Source organism: Xiphophorus couchianus, chromosome 17, assembly GCF_001444195.1.
Source record: "Xiphophorus couchianus chromosome 17, X_couchianus-1.0, whole genome shotgun sequence".
Classification (NCBI taxonomy): Eukaryota; Metazoa; Chordata; class Actinopteri; order Cyprinodontiformes; family Poeciliidae; genus Xiphophorus; species Xiphophorus couchianus.
The window spans coordinates 4,911,200-4,928,306 of NC_040244.1; the positions used below are offsets into that span (position 1 = coordinate 4,911,200).

Consider the following 17,107-nt stretch of genomic DNA (forward strand, 5'->3'; position numbering starts at 1 on the left):
CACCATATTAAAAAAGGATGACACAACAAAACCACCAAGTCTCCATCTGCATTAATACACAACCACTTAAAAAGCAAACGGAGAGGATGGGATCAACAGGAGGTTAAAAAACCTGAACCTCAGTCATTTCCATAACAATAACAAACAGCATCCTGACTTGAGGCCACATAGAGTTTCCAGATTTGTAACTTAAATGTCTATTCTGGAGATAAAATCATGCTCTTAATTTTAATAAATACCAACAACTTGGAAAAAACTAATCACATCCTCATTTAATCTTTGTGGAGCTGCACTCTATGCCCGTGTGGCTGTTAAGTGATATAGCAACTCAAGAGTAACTTAAGGTTCTAATTGAGGCGCCCTCCAAGCCATGTTCCCCAGGTGTAGAGCCTTTACGCTTTATATAAAAAAATATATACAAATATAAAATATGAATCTTTTTGGTTGCGCATCAGTTGCCGAGTTTCTGTTGGAGTATTTAGTCTAATAAGTAGCCAGCTACTTTTATGGACCACAGTGAGGACTGGAATCAACACAGTCAGACAGACAGACAGAAAGGTATGCATGAAAAAAAGAAAACGAGGCGTGTGAGCCTTTTTTATTATTCGGTGCGCTTTTAAAGAAACAGTTCCCCCGTCAGCTTTATGGGACTGTGGAGACTAGACTTCAAATAGCAGGTCCGGATCTGCCGGCTCGACGCTAGCTCATCAGCGCATTTCAAAAGGAGAGCCGCGGGACAATGGGGCTGCCTCACACCTCCGTATAAACCTGGAGGACAGAGAGAGAAGGGCAGCAAACGCCTCAGCTCTCGGACGGACTGACCGCCTGCAGCGGATTTGACACTTACTTGTTGATGAGACGTTTCCCACATCGCCTGCTGGGGATTTAAACGAGCTGGACACGGACCCGGGATCGAAACGAACTACAGAAACTCATAATACCGGAGACACAACGCATGCTACTTGATTTTTTTTCCACCCTGGAGCGTCTTTACGCACGACTTCTGTCGATGGTGCGTCGCGTTTTGCGTTGAACCGAGAACCCCCTTTACTGCGCCTGCGCAAAAGTTGTTAACTCAGTGCTTTTGCTCCACATTTTAATTTGTCATAAATATAGTTGGTTAAACATAATACGATTGGTAATTGGGAAGCAATTGGAAGTTCGCATCTTAAATTTATTGAAGTACTGGATATTTGAGTTGTTTGTTGTATTTATATGATGCAGAAGGGGATTCTTTTGGCCAGCTGGTGCATTATGGGATAAATTCTGACATTTTTAAAATAAATTTGGTCTAAAAGTCTTCATCTTCAAAAAGTCTTCATCTTCATCCTTACAAAATACACGTGTCTCTTCAAGGCAAGGTATCATTATTTGTAAAGCACATGCTCAACAGCAGGGCATTTCAAAGTGATTTACATGATTGGAAGGGGGAAAAAATCAAACAAGCAAAAACATTACATTGCAATGGTAAAGTAAGGGAAAATACCAGATTGAAATACAGATAACAGTTTGCTATGCTTTCACCTTACTGCTCCAATTTCCTATTTTAAGTATTGATCAGTAATGAATCAATTAATAGTTGATTCATTAATGAATATTTGGCTAAAGGTATGCTTTACCATACCTTTAGTTATACATATTAAATTTGATATGTATAGCTATACCAATTTTCTTGGTATTAACGCCAGACAAATACAACTGACAAATTCAGGCAAACATGTAGCGAATCCAAAAGCATTAATTAATGCAGGCATCCCAAACACAAGCTGTAAACTTTGTGGATTTGTTTTTATTACCCTGATTAGCAAAATTCTGCATCTGAACAAAATGAAGAAATGTATCCAGGTGTTGTCATGATCTAGTAAATATTGCAGCTGAGAAGCGAATCACGTCGATTCTGTAATCATGTTAAGAAGCTGCAGTTTTCCCTTACGTTCCTTGATATACATTTTAAATTACATTAAAAGACTACAGCCTGACCAGCAGTGTGCAGCAGTAAGTTGGGGAGGGGCAGCTCACCTCTGCTCAACACAGATGGGAAACTAAAGATTAAAGGACTAAACCGTGGTGAAATGTTTATGCTTTTGAATCCTTATAACACTCTGGTGTAAACTCACAAAGGTAGCCAACTCATGTCTATTAAAAAGAATAATAGTTTTCTAAACAATAACCACATGAAGCTCTTGGGTTTTTTACCCTGTAGATTGAAAACAAAAAAAACACAGAAAATTACAGTACTACCTCCTTGAAGGAACCTCAAACCTGCTGTTGCCTTGAACTTTAACCAACACATCCAGCATGACAAACTCACCAATGTGCATGACCCGTCCAAACACGGACGTGCTGTCCACAGTGCTGCAGTTCCACCTCCTCTGTTTGAACTGGTACTGGCACTCCTTGATGCCCGTTCTCGCTCCGTCTCCGATGTAGCTCATGTGGTCTTGGTACAGCTGGCACAGCTTCCTCTGACTCTGCGGGGCCACATAGGAACAGCAGCCGAGATTAGCAGAGATTAGCTGCCTAATGGCTCCACACTTCCGAGCGGTCCCTGTGGGGAGATTCCCATGCACGGTGCGAGGAAACTCACCTGTGAAAGGCCAGAAAGCTGACTGCAGAGAGGCTGAGCACCAATGATGTACATCTCGGGCCGCTGGATCGGGGTCAGACCTAGAGACCTGAAAGATGCGGGGCATTTGAAGTTGAAATCTGATTAAAAGTGGGAATGCAGAGACTCTGGTATGCTGGCAGAGCACAAAAGTCAGGCGCAGGTTTTACTGGGACAAGTGGGCTATAAAACACAGATAAATAGACTCCTGTGGAGAACATCTCTACAGCCACTATCTTTATGACTCCTTGGATTCCTTCCCTTTGACCTCCCCCCCAAAAAACTCCTCAGCTCAGTACATGAAACAAACCATCTACTGCTGATTCTGCAGCTCACGCATGTCATACAAATGTCTGCAACATGATTTCACGAATGTTCATCTAATCCTATAGCAGTTTCTGAAACAAGTGTGGATAAAGCACCCTGGAGACACAAAGCTCTACCATTTGGGAGGCCAGCCAGGGTAAATATTGTGACAGAGCCTTCACATTTGTTCCATTCAAACCGAGCACCCAACGTCACAAAGCAAAAAGCAGATCCCCGAAAAACAAAAACAGCTGCATGAATGCATCTTAAAATAAGAAAAATAACTCAACAAACAAGAGAAAAACGGATGCGGAACATGGAGGAAATACATCCCCAAATTGTGCGTCAAACGACGCTCTAAATTAGAAATCACAGTTGAATCACATGGACATCTTTCGAAACGGCATCTCCCGTTATCAGTCACTCACCACCACGAATTCGCCTCCACCATCAGAAGCTGGGAGCTGCAGGCGAGGACGACGCACGCCAGCTGTAGCAGATGTCGGACGGCTCCGGTCCGCCTCCTCGGGACGGGCCTGTTGTCCATGATTGTCCGCCGCGGCACCGCCGAGCAGCCAGTGCGGGGCAAAGTGCTCTGCTGTTGAGACATGCGTGAAAAGTATCACCACGCGTCCTCCTCCGGCTAATTAATGGAGACGGTGTGAGTTCGGGTCCAGCTCACAAGTCCTCTTTGAGTGTGCCAAATAATGTTCCTATTCTTATCAGACTCTTCCTGCGCAGCATACAATAAGCCAGAAAAAAAAAATATAAATATATAAATTAAAAGTTTATCCCAAGGTGTCAAGCAGTTGATCATTTGAAATCAATCAGAGGGGGGGAAAACAAATCCATTTTTGTTTCATTCGTTAAATGAAAACGTTGTGCGTAAAACAGTTTATTAGTCCAGTTTAAGCCTTCTCTTATCAGCAGACCAATAAAACAAGCCAATGTGTGACATGCAGAATCCAGCTGTCTGGTTTGGACAGTAAAATAAAAATACGCATATTAACAAGGATATTAAAATCTGGAAAAAAAACGTGAGGAGACTGCTGCTTGTCCTTCCTGTCCCCCTGCAGCCTCTAACACTACTATCTCTCCCATTCCTTGTTTAAGTTTACACTCCTCCTTTTTTTCGCACCCCGACTTCGGTCCAGAACCGCCTCCCCCTCCTGTCACCACGTGAGAGGAGACCAGATGAACAACTGGAAACCACACACATCAGGGATCTGACACATCCATCTACAAATGTCTGTGTATTCTGTTTTTTCTCCAAATCATCAAAAACCTGGATTAAATTGGAGATTTTATTTGATAGATCAACACAAAAAAGTGGATAGAAAATGGTTTACAAATAACTTTGCAAATACAGATGTGAAAAGTGGGACATATATATGCATTTATTACTCCCTTTTTTTTTTGGATACATCTCAATGAAATACCATGCTGTGGGGTTGGATTTAAATCTATTTTAAAACAACAGGTGCCTTCTGAAGGTTATTTGTTGAATACTTTTAGAGTAAAGATGACTGGTCCTACTTTTGTATTCTCATTTGTAAAATATTTTGCAGGAATGTCCACTTATGGATCACGCTTCAATCGGCTTTTACAAATAGTACTGAATGGTTGTGACTTTGAAAGAAAACACACAAGTTGAGAGTTTTGTTTTTTTATTACAAATTTTTTAAAAAAAAGAAGAAAAGAGTGGTATATTTAGTCAGCAACTCCAGCAATTCTGTACTGCAACTTTTGGATGTATACCTGTTTGAACACACCTGAATCAAAAGGTTGAATTACTTCCAAGGCCTCGTAATTAATCATTCACTTGATTCAGATGTGTAGAGATTGCAGAGATTGATCTAAAAGCTGCAGAACAGAACTTTAAGACTAGATGCTTTAATCTGATGCCCCCTTGGCAACACGGCAGTGGCAGTATCATGCTAAGGACGTATTATTTTCCTCTCACTTTCTTGCAATGCCTGCATTGTTTTCTTGGGTAAAATCAAGATAAAGTATTCTGGTTTATGGCTGTAACATCACAAAATGGGAGGTGTGAATACTTTACTGGTCCTGTAGACAACAGATTGTGGCCTGAGGTGATTGAAGTGTGACAATCCAGTTGTTGATTCCTTCTCTCCATCCACCCATCCATCCATACATGTGAATGGGGGTTGAACTTTTTTTTTTGCTGAACTCCAACCAGTCTTTTCTAAAAGTTCATGTGGGTCAGATTCCTTTTATTAGCTGAAGTGAATGATTTGTTTGAGTAAAAGGTGAGTGCCTCAAAAATCTCCTAATCCTTCCCCCTCTTTGGAGTTTAAAAATAAAAAAAGACACACACACACACACACACACACACACACACACACACACACACACACACACACACACACACACACAGGAACACACACATGTTATCCTACACATTCACAGACAGACGGTCAGGAGAAAAAGAAAAGGCGTGTTGAAGCGAGCTCTCCTCAATTCATAACCGGGTCTATAAGACAAACTGCAGGCGGGTCGGTGGGTGGTGAACCTGCAGAGCAGCTCTTTGATCCGACTCAGTGCCTCTCTATAAAGGCTGCATCCACTCGGCCAAAGGACTTGAATGGGAGGCCCCTGAAGTGTAGAGAAACCGATCAAAACATCCATAAAGCGCTGTTGGTAATGAGCTCCTCTCGGCTGTTTTGTTCAAAAAGTAAGAAAAGAACAACTTTACAAATACTCAGATTGACAAGTTAGATCCTCGTTTATTTAGCAGTTTCATACTTCAGAAATAATTTGCCATACACGTTTGCTTTTCAACTCGTTTACTCTCAATGATCTAGCAAAACTCGGTGAGAAACGTCACAGTATCGGTGTGTGTGCTACGCTGAGACAACAGTACAGAAGGTAAAAAGGTGTCACTCCTCTTTGAGTGTTTAAACCTGTTTCAGAGTAAATACATCCACAGTAATGCATGATATGAGATTAAGAAATTATTTTCTTGTTGTAGTTTTCTCCTCTCAAATGTGGGAAGCAAATGAGACGACTAATATGATGACAGCGCCCCCATCTGGGAAAAGATAAATATAAACTTTTAGTTATCACCAAACATTCAGTAATGACTCAGAAAAATGCATTAGAGATGTGAACTACACAGATAAATAAACCTTTATACATATTTTTTCCTATTTCCAAGCAGTCTTTTTCATTTTGACTGATTTTTATTTTACAATTATTATTCAGATGTTTGATCTGCTGCTTGGTTTTGGTTTTTACTCAATTGTACTCCAAGTTGCCCTGACATATTCTGGTGCTATTTACAGTTTTTTTTTTACATTTTAAAAACAGACACCATGATTCAATATCCAACACCCAACTGCTGTTCTTACAGGTTTAAAGTATTTTGTCACATAGCTTCAAACTGCAATGTATTTTACTGCACATATATAAACACAGAGACATGAACTATATTGAAGTGGAAGGAAAATTATGCAGCTAACACCACAGCACCTTGTTACCCACCAGATAAATTAACTTTTTATATATTTCACTAATAATTAAAAATGTGCCTTTGGTTTTAATCTCCTTTACTCTGATGGCCTAATAAAGTACGGTAACACTTTATTTGAAAGATTGTGCATAAGTCTGACATAACATGTTATGAAAATGAAGGAGTCTTCTTGAATTTTTGTGATTGCTGTCAGAATGTGTCATTTGGTAAATAACACTTTTAATGCAAAGTTGCATAAAAAGTCCATTAAAAGTGTCCCAGTAAAATATATTCACGCTTTTGATTGTAACATGACGACAATGGTAAATAGTTAAAGTGTACGACTGCTATATACAATGATTGGCTCTTTTAATAGTTTCCCTTCAAAGTTCAAAAAGACAGACAAATAAAAAACCTGACATACTGACCAAGACAATTTAAAGATTACAAGAAAGTTTGTCTGCTTGGAAGGAAAATGCAAAGAATTACAAGTGGTTGTAAAACTTTGCCTTTTAATATTTTCTAAATTTAATACGTCAGTGGCCAGTCCTGTATTATAACAGGAAAACAAAAAACTGTATCAGTAGAGACGGACACATCATCAGTAGCAGCCATTGGTTTAAATCGACTAATATTACAGCGCCATCTACTGCTATCCAGATGTATAAAATTTACTTTAATAAAAATAGAAGGGCCTATATTCAGTTGTGTTCATGTTCATCTCCGTTATGCTTACAATTCATATCAGCTTTTGAGACACTACAAAGTGAACTTGATCCAAGTCTCATTTTGGATCTGCAGAAAAAATTAAATCTTTGGAAATATAAGAATAAAGGACCAACAATAATGAATATAACGCGACTCCTACATGCAATGTTTCTATTACGACACTAGGAGGAGTAGTTGGGCCGCAGATATCCCTTCAGCAAAAGAAAAAAATGGGAGTAAAGAGAGGGAGGGAGGGGTGAGGGCACAAAGGCACAACTTGGACAAAGTAAGAGGAAGAAAGAAATGGGAGGGGAGAGAGCAGAAGGTGAAAGAGGGAGGGAGTGTCCATGCAAAGGATCCAGAGCGGCAGAAAGGGGTGGAAGGCGCAGGGAGGGCGGCACATCCCTGGAGGATATGAGCAATAGGCGTGCAACAGGGAGCAATGCCTGAGAAAGTCGGCAACTCCTCTCTGGATTAACACCAGCCTCACTTTTTATTGCCTCCAGTGCCAGACTGGAGCAGCAGCAGCAGCAGCAGCAGCAGCCAGCTCCCCTCCTGCAGGGAAAGCAGCTGCAGTCGGCTGATGGAGGCTGAGCTGGTGCCCTGAGGAAGCCGCTGGTGCCAGAAAGCAAAGTATTAATTCTGGGAAATGAATGTCACTTTTAAATTGATTGCTCGTTAGTTAAAGGGAGAGAGTTCAGGCAGAGGAGAAAGCTGAGGATGCACAGAGGGAACTTCGGGTTTTTGAGCACCTTCATCTCCGCCGAGACGTCTAGACAGGTTATTCTTTTAATGGCAAATGTAAAAAAAAAAAAAATTCAATAATATGAACAGTTTAAGATAAATTTACCTGCTTTACATCTCCTAAAGATGTAAAGCACTGGGAAACATTACTGAAACTGTGCCAGTCTGATAATATTAATATTAATATTAATAATGCAGCTCTTTTGTAAAAGTAAAAGTTGTGAAAGTGAAAATGCCGTTTTAAAAATACAAACAAAATCTAATACATTTCTGTGAGTGAAACAAAATACAAATAAGATGTTTCTCTCTGTTTCTCTGGGCAGGTTTAGAGCTTTGGCCCAGCATTGACTGAGTCTCAGCATTGAGTCTCAGTCAATGTTGAGACTCCATTACTCAGTCTCCAGCAGCAAAGTGCAAACAGAATAATTCTAAATTTTGCTTCCTTTAAAGCATTTTTACTTTCCGTCTGTGTTTTCATCAGTGCTGCTTTTAGAAAGCTCCTGATTGACCTGCGTTATGTTCACAAAAACAACGAGAATTTGGATTCAAACAGCAGGAACAGAAAAAAAGATGGTTAGAGTTTATTGGGAAATGGATGCAGGGTTGAACTAAAACAAAACCTCTTCGGAGTTGCTTTTTAGTTTCTGGCTGGTGTTCAGTTCCTGTTCTGCTAGTCATACTTTTTAAATTGCCCGGTGTCTAACTACACTCTCAGCCGCCTCCACTCTGTTACATGTCACCGGTGGCCTTTATTCATTAGTAGCTGAACAGGAAGAAGGGTGGAGAGTAAAAGACATGCAGCAGGCAGAAATCAAACCATGAGCATCTGTGTTGAGGACTGTAACCTCTGCCTACAGTCCACCTGCTCCACCACTGAGCCACATGGGGCCTATTTTGTTCATATTATTCATTTTTCCTCCACCTTTGCCCCCCTTTTACATTTAACTCCTCCACACCATCACCCCTTCGGTGACAGCAGCTGTTTTTTGCAGCAAACTATTGACTCAAACTATTGGTGGCTTGATGATTCATTAGAGAAAATCTCAGGTTTTTGGTTTTTCATTTACTTCTGCTATTAGATGCAGATGCAGTCTATTTTAATATCCATGAGTCTCCCTTGCTTCTGTACACTCCTGCCGGTTTTTCTTGAACACTTTAAGAAAATCAAGACTCAATAAAAACATACACTCATAAACCACTGGTAAAATCATTTCCCTTGATCACCACTTAAATAAAATGCGTGGGTGGAAGACCAGTGACTCTCCACTTTGTGTTAGGACGACTGGATGCAAAGACGTCAAAGCTTCCTCTGGGACAGAGATGATACAAGGCTCTGTAGCAACCAAAGACCTGAAAGCCAGAATTAATGTCAGACTTTAAAACATTTTAAACTCCTTTACTCGGAGCCTTGTGCCAGAAGCCCATTAAAATGCCGTCTACATCGTTTTAAACTGTGTGATTGTGGGCGTGAGGGGGAATAAAAATAGTAATAGGTATTTTGTTCCATGTAACACAGTAGGAGTGTAACAGGTAAACCTTTATGGATGCAAACTCCACTAAAATCCCACCAGTTTAGGATTGTATTTGAAACGTAATCAATTACACATTTATTGATGGAACTTGACTTAATGTCGTGTTTTGATTGTTGATTCTATGTTGCATTGTGTTTCTGTGTTTGATATGATGCAAAGCACTTTGAAATGCCTTGCTGCTGAAATGTGCTATACAAATAAAATTTGATTGATTGATTTCTTGTTTCTCTCACATTAAAGCTCTTTTTCCTCAGTGTCACCCTTTTCAATGCATTTCTATTAATCATGAACACGTGTTCTGCAGCAATCTGCCAAATGCAGCCGCCTGCAGGGGAATTTACAGCTGAAATTGTCCTCTCTCTCTCACACACACACACACACGCCCCCAGAGGGACATGCAGAGAGAGTTGGAAGTAGCTTTGAAGAAGCTTTAGGCTTTAAATCTGCCTCTTTGTTTTTCTCTCCGGCTACAAACACAACCATACATGGAAACCCATCTTGCTTTATTCTCCCTCCATCACTCCTTTCCACCTTGCTTCTGCATCCCCATTCCTCCATTTCTCTCTCCCATCTCCGTTGCGCCCGCCATCCCCTCTCATCTCCTTCTTCTCCCTCTCCCAGACTCTGTCTGTCCATCTCCCTCCTCCTTGTCTCCATCCATCCTTATGTCAGCTGGCAGAAGATGAGTCATGCCTCTAGCTGGGAGGCTAAATCTCTCTCTGTCTTTCCCTCTAAATATATCCCTTCTGTACTTCTATGTCTCTTTTTCACTTGTTCTCACACTTCTCTCTGCTTTGTCTCGCCATCTGTTTCTCTGCAGCACTCTGTTTTGTTCTACCGCTTTACTGCTGAGCTCTTTCTTGCTTTTTTTCCCTCACACTTCTGTGTATCTCTGACAAGTTAACGTCGCTTGTTCCAATATTTGTTTAGGTTTTATTTGTTTATGTGCAAAGTGAAGCAGGTTTTTTTGAGTTTATGTCAGATTGTCGCAAATCTTTAAAAACACATCAGCAAAAATTAGCTGCTATAGGTCCATCTATGTTGGCCACAAAGTCAAACAAAATCAAGTCTCCACTCAAACATTTGAATTTTCAGTCAATAAAAATAACAGCGTCACTTTATTTGGAGCTTAGGCCCATTTCACAGCATACTAAGATTCCCACTACTACATTAACAATCCATCAGAACGTCTCTGCAAGGTCTTTCAGAACAAAGTAAGCTCCACTTAATGTGTGATGACATGTGGGAGTTTCCCGACTGTTTTGAGCATCCCACAAACCCTTTGGGATGAGATAGTGCTGGCTCATTATCCTGGTGGCAGCATATCTGGGTGCTGCGTGGAGCCTGATAGCTCACCAACACACACAGCACCATGATCAGACTGGCTGCACACGTACAGGAGATCGGTATGTGCTGCACTACCTGTGAAATACGGCCCCCAACTGCATTGTAGGTAATGATGGGGGAGGATTATCAGAAGAAGAAATACTCATAGGGTGTATTTTAGAATTTAACAATCCAGGCTGAGAAATGTTGCAGTGCAACTCATAATAATAAAAAAAAGACTTCAGGTTCAGATTCTCTACTGGTAAACTGAGAAAACTGATGACAGTGTCTGTGAGAATCCAACTGATGGTGGAGGCACAGAAACCTATCGTATGTATAGGGAAGTTTGATACCCATAATGGAGCCATTGTGATAACAAAATGAGGAAAATCAGCAGGGAACGAGCCTAATCCGCAAGTACTAAGAGCTCAGTAGCTTCATCACTCCTTTCAGTCGGATATAAAGGTTTTTCAAGTGCTGCAAGCAAATCTGAAGAGCCAGACAATTTTCTTTTAGTCAAGAATTTGGCATTTTTCTTTGGCCCAAAGGCGGACAGATGCAGCTAACGAATAAAACAAAAAGAAGGCAATTCTGCTGCAGATTTTGATGTTCTTTAATCAAATACCTATACAATTAATCCAGGCTAAGAAAAGTAGAATATTTCAGACAAAATCCACTTGGCCTTGTTTTGCACTGGAGTAGAATCCTGCGATTGAGGCCGAGTCCCTGATCGTTGCGCCCAGGGAGAGACGCGCGCAGCTGGGTCATGTCCCCTGATTTCCCCGTGCCCTGCAGTCCTGAGCAGCACCAGCCCCCTGATCCCTTCCCGGGAGAAATTAACAAACACTTTGACAAGTCTAAACAGACACATGCAACTCTGTGCTTCACTCATGCTTTCCCCAAGTACCTATCAAAAAACCCAAAAAACAGATTTTTTCACCTAAACTACTGACACATTTTGAATCACTTTAGGAGAGTAGATTCAAGTTTAAAATCTACAGTTTGGGAATGAAATGAGGGAATAAGGAGGACGAATCTTGGCTTGTGATCTAATTTGCATCTCTTCTCTGATTTTATTCAGATTACCTAAGAACGTCTAGAACGTTGTCATTTGTGCCGCAGCAGGAAAGACACATCTAAAGACAATAAAGTACTTTTATTTCCTGTTGCTGGACCCTGACTCTAATCACTATTTGATTGACAGTAACCTTACAACTGAAAAGATTATCTAATAACTGACATTTTAATTCTTTGGTTTTAGTTTTTCACTTATGTTATACTTTCTTATATACATATAATTTTATTTTACATCTAATTCTTTTAAGTTATTTTTTGTTCTTTAGAAATCTTTCAAATATTTTCAAAATAATCACGTACTGAAGTTATTTTAACCTGACATTATTTACGTTTTCATTTTAAACTAATTTTTTCGCCGACAAGAAAGCAAAACCAACAAATTTCTCAGAAGCAAAACACCTCTTCACAACATTGCATCAACTTTCTCTCACTTCACAATTAGAAACTACATGTAGCAGGGACAGTGGTTTGCAGAAGTAAGCAACTTTTTATTCATCTAAGGCAAAAATTCATTGTTTTCCACCTTCAGACAGACGGAAACTATGTAGACAGGCTCGCAAACACACACCACATACACACAGAACAATATGCAGCCTTTTCATGCCAGCAGATGACAGAGTGCATTGAGAAAACGCCAAAATGCTGAGTATTGTGGGAGAGAGTGTGCACGCCTGAAAAATCTCCTATGTCAGACTGCAGAGCTGGCAGAAACGGCGAGCTTCGCTGAGGACTCTCACACACACACAAACACGCCGACAGACACACACACCTAGGCAGAAAGTGTGGTGCAAAAACAGAAGGATGGCTGCATTGTGTAACACAACAACATGAGCCTACTGTAGCGAGTCGGATGCACAGGCAAGCTGTTGGATCAGAGAGAGGAAGGAAACGCGGACATAAGGTATGAAGAGAAAGAGACGGACCGGAAAAGGATGGAGAAGAAATATCTAGTTCAATAACTGCATCTTTCGCGATTCCAACCTTTCCTGCATTTCTATGATCTAAAATCTATCTCTAGGGCTTTTCTCTCAAATTATAAATGTACCAATAACTGTATGTGGTCTGTCTAACAACTACTTTTAGGTGCCTGAAGAGCTGCTGCACCAGCTATTTTGCCCAATAACATTTAATCAACTGGGATGTCTTTAAAAAAAATAAATAAATAAAAAAACTGCGGTGATGCCATTCTCTCAAAGTCAGAAGCCTCTTGTAAATATGCATGAGGAGTTGTTTGGAGTTGGGGATGTGACGCAAACACTGGCCACTGCAGTTTTTCATAAGCCTCAAAGGTTTCTTTAAAAACGCAGCCATAAGAAAATTTCCAAAATCTTAAAAGAAAAAAAAAAGTTTCTCCAAAACAAATCAAAGCTTTATTGATTTACTGTGAGATTCGGGTATGTTTCTGAAATTATGCTCATAAAATATGTTTAAAATTTCGTTTCAGTTTGATAAATGTAACTATAAATATCTGTAACTTATACAAAACATTTTCTATGCAGTTCCAACTAAAGCTGCAGTATGTAAAACAATTTTAACTATTTAAAACACTTTTTTAAAATAAAAGTTGCGTATTGTAGCTTTAAGACTTACTTGTAAATGAAAACTCTATCCTCAAATACTCAAAATAAAGCTTATGCAGAGTAAAAAGGGATGAAATTTTTGATGAAAGTTCTCTACAATTAGCTTATCAACAGCGCCTTCCTGAATGCACCTTCGTCCACATCACTACTGTCTTCCACACGGCTTATAACTCATTTTATACCTGATGGCTTTTTTTGTAATGCTTCCATACAGACTAGATTTATGGACTGTATTACAAAAAGCCCAGCCAACAGATTCTCCCACCTGAGTCATGGATCTCTGTAACTCCTCCAAAGTCCTTTCCATGCACTGCCTGTCAAAACCACACGTTCATTTTTTTTTCTTGTGAAACTCTGCCACATAAAATTTTATTATTTTAAAAGATAAACAAGTATGAACACCTTTACAAGGAACTGAATTACTGACTTTTTTGAGGCGACTCTGCAGTGACTCTATAGAGAACATTTAAGACAGCCAGAGGACCTTTTCAGTACTGAGCAGCAGGGCAGGATTATGTAAAATGTTGTACTGGTAGAGAGTAAATGAGAACAGCAGAGAACCTTTCAGGGCAAATCAACACAAACACACACACACACACACACACGAAGACCAGGTTTCACTGCGATACAGGTGTAGCCCTGGTGGAGTGAGGAAACACCGGAGGGAACATTAAAGATTCAGCGAGTACAGCGAGAAGGCCACCCAGGTCATTGTATCCGCCTGCTTTCTCTCTTTGCTGCAGCAGCGTGCAGTTCTGTTAGTCTGCTTGTCATGGAGAAGGAAGAGAATCTACAGAGTCACGGTAATATCCATTCAGGAAGGTGTCGACCTTCGAGGGGGAACGTGTTGACACATGGCCACGTAACCTTGGCAACCGGCGATTGCTGCGGGCACAGATGAAGCGTGTTGTCGACGCGAGCAATTATCCTGTTAGAGCCCTCCCCTGAATGATCAAACACAGACACAAAGTTACACAAGCCCCGAATATATGAGCAGACAAGAGGCTGAAACACTGGAAGAAACGCACCGCAGGATTATGGGCAGAAACTTTAGAGATGATACAGCAATAAAAAATAAAAAAAACACACACCTGCTAAATCTGGGGGGATCATGCTCTCACCTCGGTTTAACATCCCTCACCTTCTTTTCACCCTTCGAGCTCAATTTTGAAACCTCCATTTAACACACCGATGCCTTCCTCTTTTCCCTCCTCTTCCTCTGACCCCTTCTCTCCCTCGCCAAATCCCTCCATACCTCTCCATCCCCTCCTTCTCACTCAGTGTGAGTGCTAAGCGGGGGCCCAGTGGGTTTTCTAAGAGGGCTATGACACACTCCAGCAGGGCACACACACACACACACACGCACACACACACACACACACACACACACACACACACACACACACACACACACACACACACACACACACACACACACACACGCAGTTGGAATGTGAGGTAGACAGACAAAAAAAAGCATGCTGTGCAGCCACACAAACACCTCACATATACAGAGGCTGGATGTGGGGAAGGGATGTATAGCTACTGATGCTAGGCATGCATTTGAACCACTTCAACCTTTTCATATTTTGTCACATCATAACTATAAGCTTTAATATATTATATGGGGATTTCAATTGTCGGATAAACAAAAAGTAGTTCATAATTGTGAAGCAGTACTGTGAGAAAGTATTTTCCTCCTACAATTATTCAGTTTTTGACACAGTTAAATGTTTCAGTATAGTTTTATTTTTCTTAATTGATAAGCTGAAGATAACCTGATTGAAAACCAATGCACCTTTCTTGATTACTGCCCAACTTGCAGCATGAAGAAATCCTTTACATGGAACCTTAAGGACTTCATTAATCCAGAAAGAAACCATCATGCACAATGATAAAGAAAAACTTTGGAGAAATTTCTAAGAAGTTAATCTTCCTAAAAATTATCAGCCTATGAAATTACTCCAAGAACGCACAAACTACTAATTCATGAGCTCATAAAACAATGATGAACAGCAAATCAATGCAGACCTCACATGATTCAATAATGAGGAGCGATCTAAAAATGTACAAATACATCTTCCCAGCACCGTATGTGGCAAACAATGTGAACTACATATAACCATTAATGCAAAATCTCCATGGTGAAACTGGGCGGTGGCAGCAGACAAAGCAGGGACAGGAAATGTATTTAAATTTTGTATCATCTGTGTTCCACCACACAATTATTCACTACTTTGTTGCTGACTACAGAACTGCATTAAAATACATTAAAATTAGTGGTTGTGATGTGACAAAATGAGAAGAAGTTCGAAAGATATCAATCGTTTTGCAAAGCAATGTAAAAGTTATTTTGGATGATTCATTCCTTTTGATTTAACCAGTTATAGAAATCAGATGCTTTTTGGTTGATAACTTTTCTAAAGTGGCTTTTGACAGGCTGTTCATATCAGACAAAACACTTCACACTTCTAAGTCCAGGAAAATTCATCAAACAGACCAGAACCCGCTACCATTGGGCCATGTTCTGCTGGGAGATGCTGTGACTTTCCCCCCCAGGTGTTTGCTCTGTCATTATTAAGCTTGGTATTCATGTCAGGACTGCTATTTTGAAAATGCATGACGCACTCTGCCCCTGAATACCAAGGACGTAGGTGTTGGCAGCCACAAGGGACAATGCAGTTAGCTGCTTTGTTTTTACCCTTGATGAAAGTACAGAACATGAGTTAAGAGCAGAGGGATGGATCCTGAATGTTTTTATCACATTCCAAGTGAAAATCTGTTCCAGATATCTACTAAACGGATCTATTATGCAACATCAGCAGGCTATTAATAGGTCAATTTAAGCATAAATAGCATAAAGGGATTAAAAATAGACAGTATGAAGTGACAAAATATCAGAAAAATCAGAATTAGTTTTTAGTTATGAGGTGAGGCCACAAAAAGGAATTTAATTCACTTGTATTTGTATGCAGCAATTAAATGAATACATGGAATAACAGGTTTCATTTTTATAGACATAGATATATATATAAAGAAAATCTGCAGCAAATCATTTTCAAAATTAGCACATTTTAGTTTGCCTGTATTATATTCTGCATAAAGGAATATGAAAATGTTACTGACACTAGAAGTAAAATATGGTGGAGTTTTCATCAACGTTACAATGAGAAACAGAAATCGCACACTTTTGATCCAGAGGTGTTTCTTACGCAGTTTATCTAATTTAGTGTTTCAATTCAAAATGTAAAACTCATTTATAGATTTGTGGTATACAGGGAAATATATTTAATGTGCTTATTTTAATGAACTTAGAATATAGCCCATGCTTTTTACTTTTAATGCATAAATGTGATTAATCCATACAAAATAATAGAAGGTTTAGTGGAAGGAAAATCTGAAGTAAAAAGAAAAGGTGCATAAGCAACAGGGATAACAGGAGCCTGGTCAGTTTCTGAAAGCAGCTTCCAAGAATCACAGTATATGTCCACATCTAGGACTGCAACAGCTCAAATCCTTGAGTTAAGCCACTCCTCATCTTACCTGGAGTGAGGAGAAAATGATTGGATTGTTACTAATTGTCCTCTTTTTTGATGCAAGTTAGAAATTCATGTCCTGCAATCTGGAGGAAGAGTGGAAAAGAAACAAAATCCAACTTGTTTGAGGTCCAGTGAAGCTTCAACAATCAGTGATGATTTATTTAGGGAGTCATCCAGCAGCACATTTGTATAACACTTCATGCTTCTCTCAGCTGATG

At 40.0% G+C, this 17,107-nt stretch overlaps 1 protein-coding gene across 2 annotated transcripts in view; it reads right to left on the reverse strand.

Moving 5' to 3' along the window:
- The window catches only part of wnt5b (wingless-type MMTV integration site family, member 5b), a 73,813-nt gene that overhangs the window by 6,713 nt on the left and 49,993 nt on the right, over positions 1-17,107 (reverse strand). Inside the window, exons 3-5 of one of the 2 annotated variants that reach the window (XM_028043732.1) lie at positions 3,340-3,509; positions 2,588-2,675; positions 2,312-2,471 (exon numbers count right to left, since the gene is read on the reverse strand). In XM_028043732.1, coding sequence (XP_027899533.1) covers positions 2,312-2,471; positions 2,588-2,675; positions 3,340-3,458 — 367 coding nt within the window. In that variant the 5' untranslated portion in view covers positions 3,459-3,509. Of the gene's footprint in view, positions 1-2,311; positions 2,472-2,587; positions 2,676-3,339; positions 3,537-17,107 lie in introns of those variants that run through there. The other variant, XM_028043731.1, reaches the window with a different exon arrangement.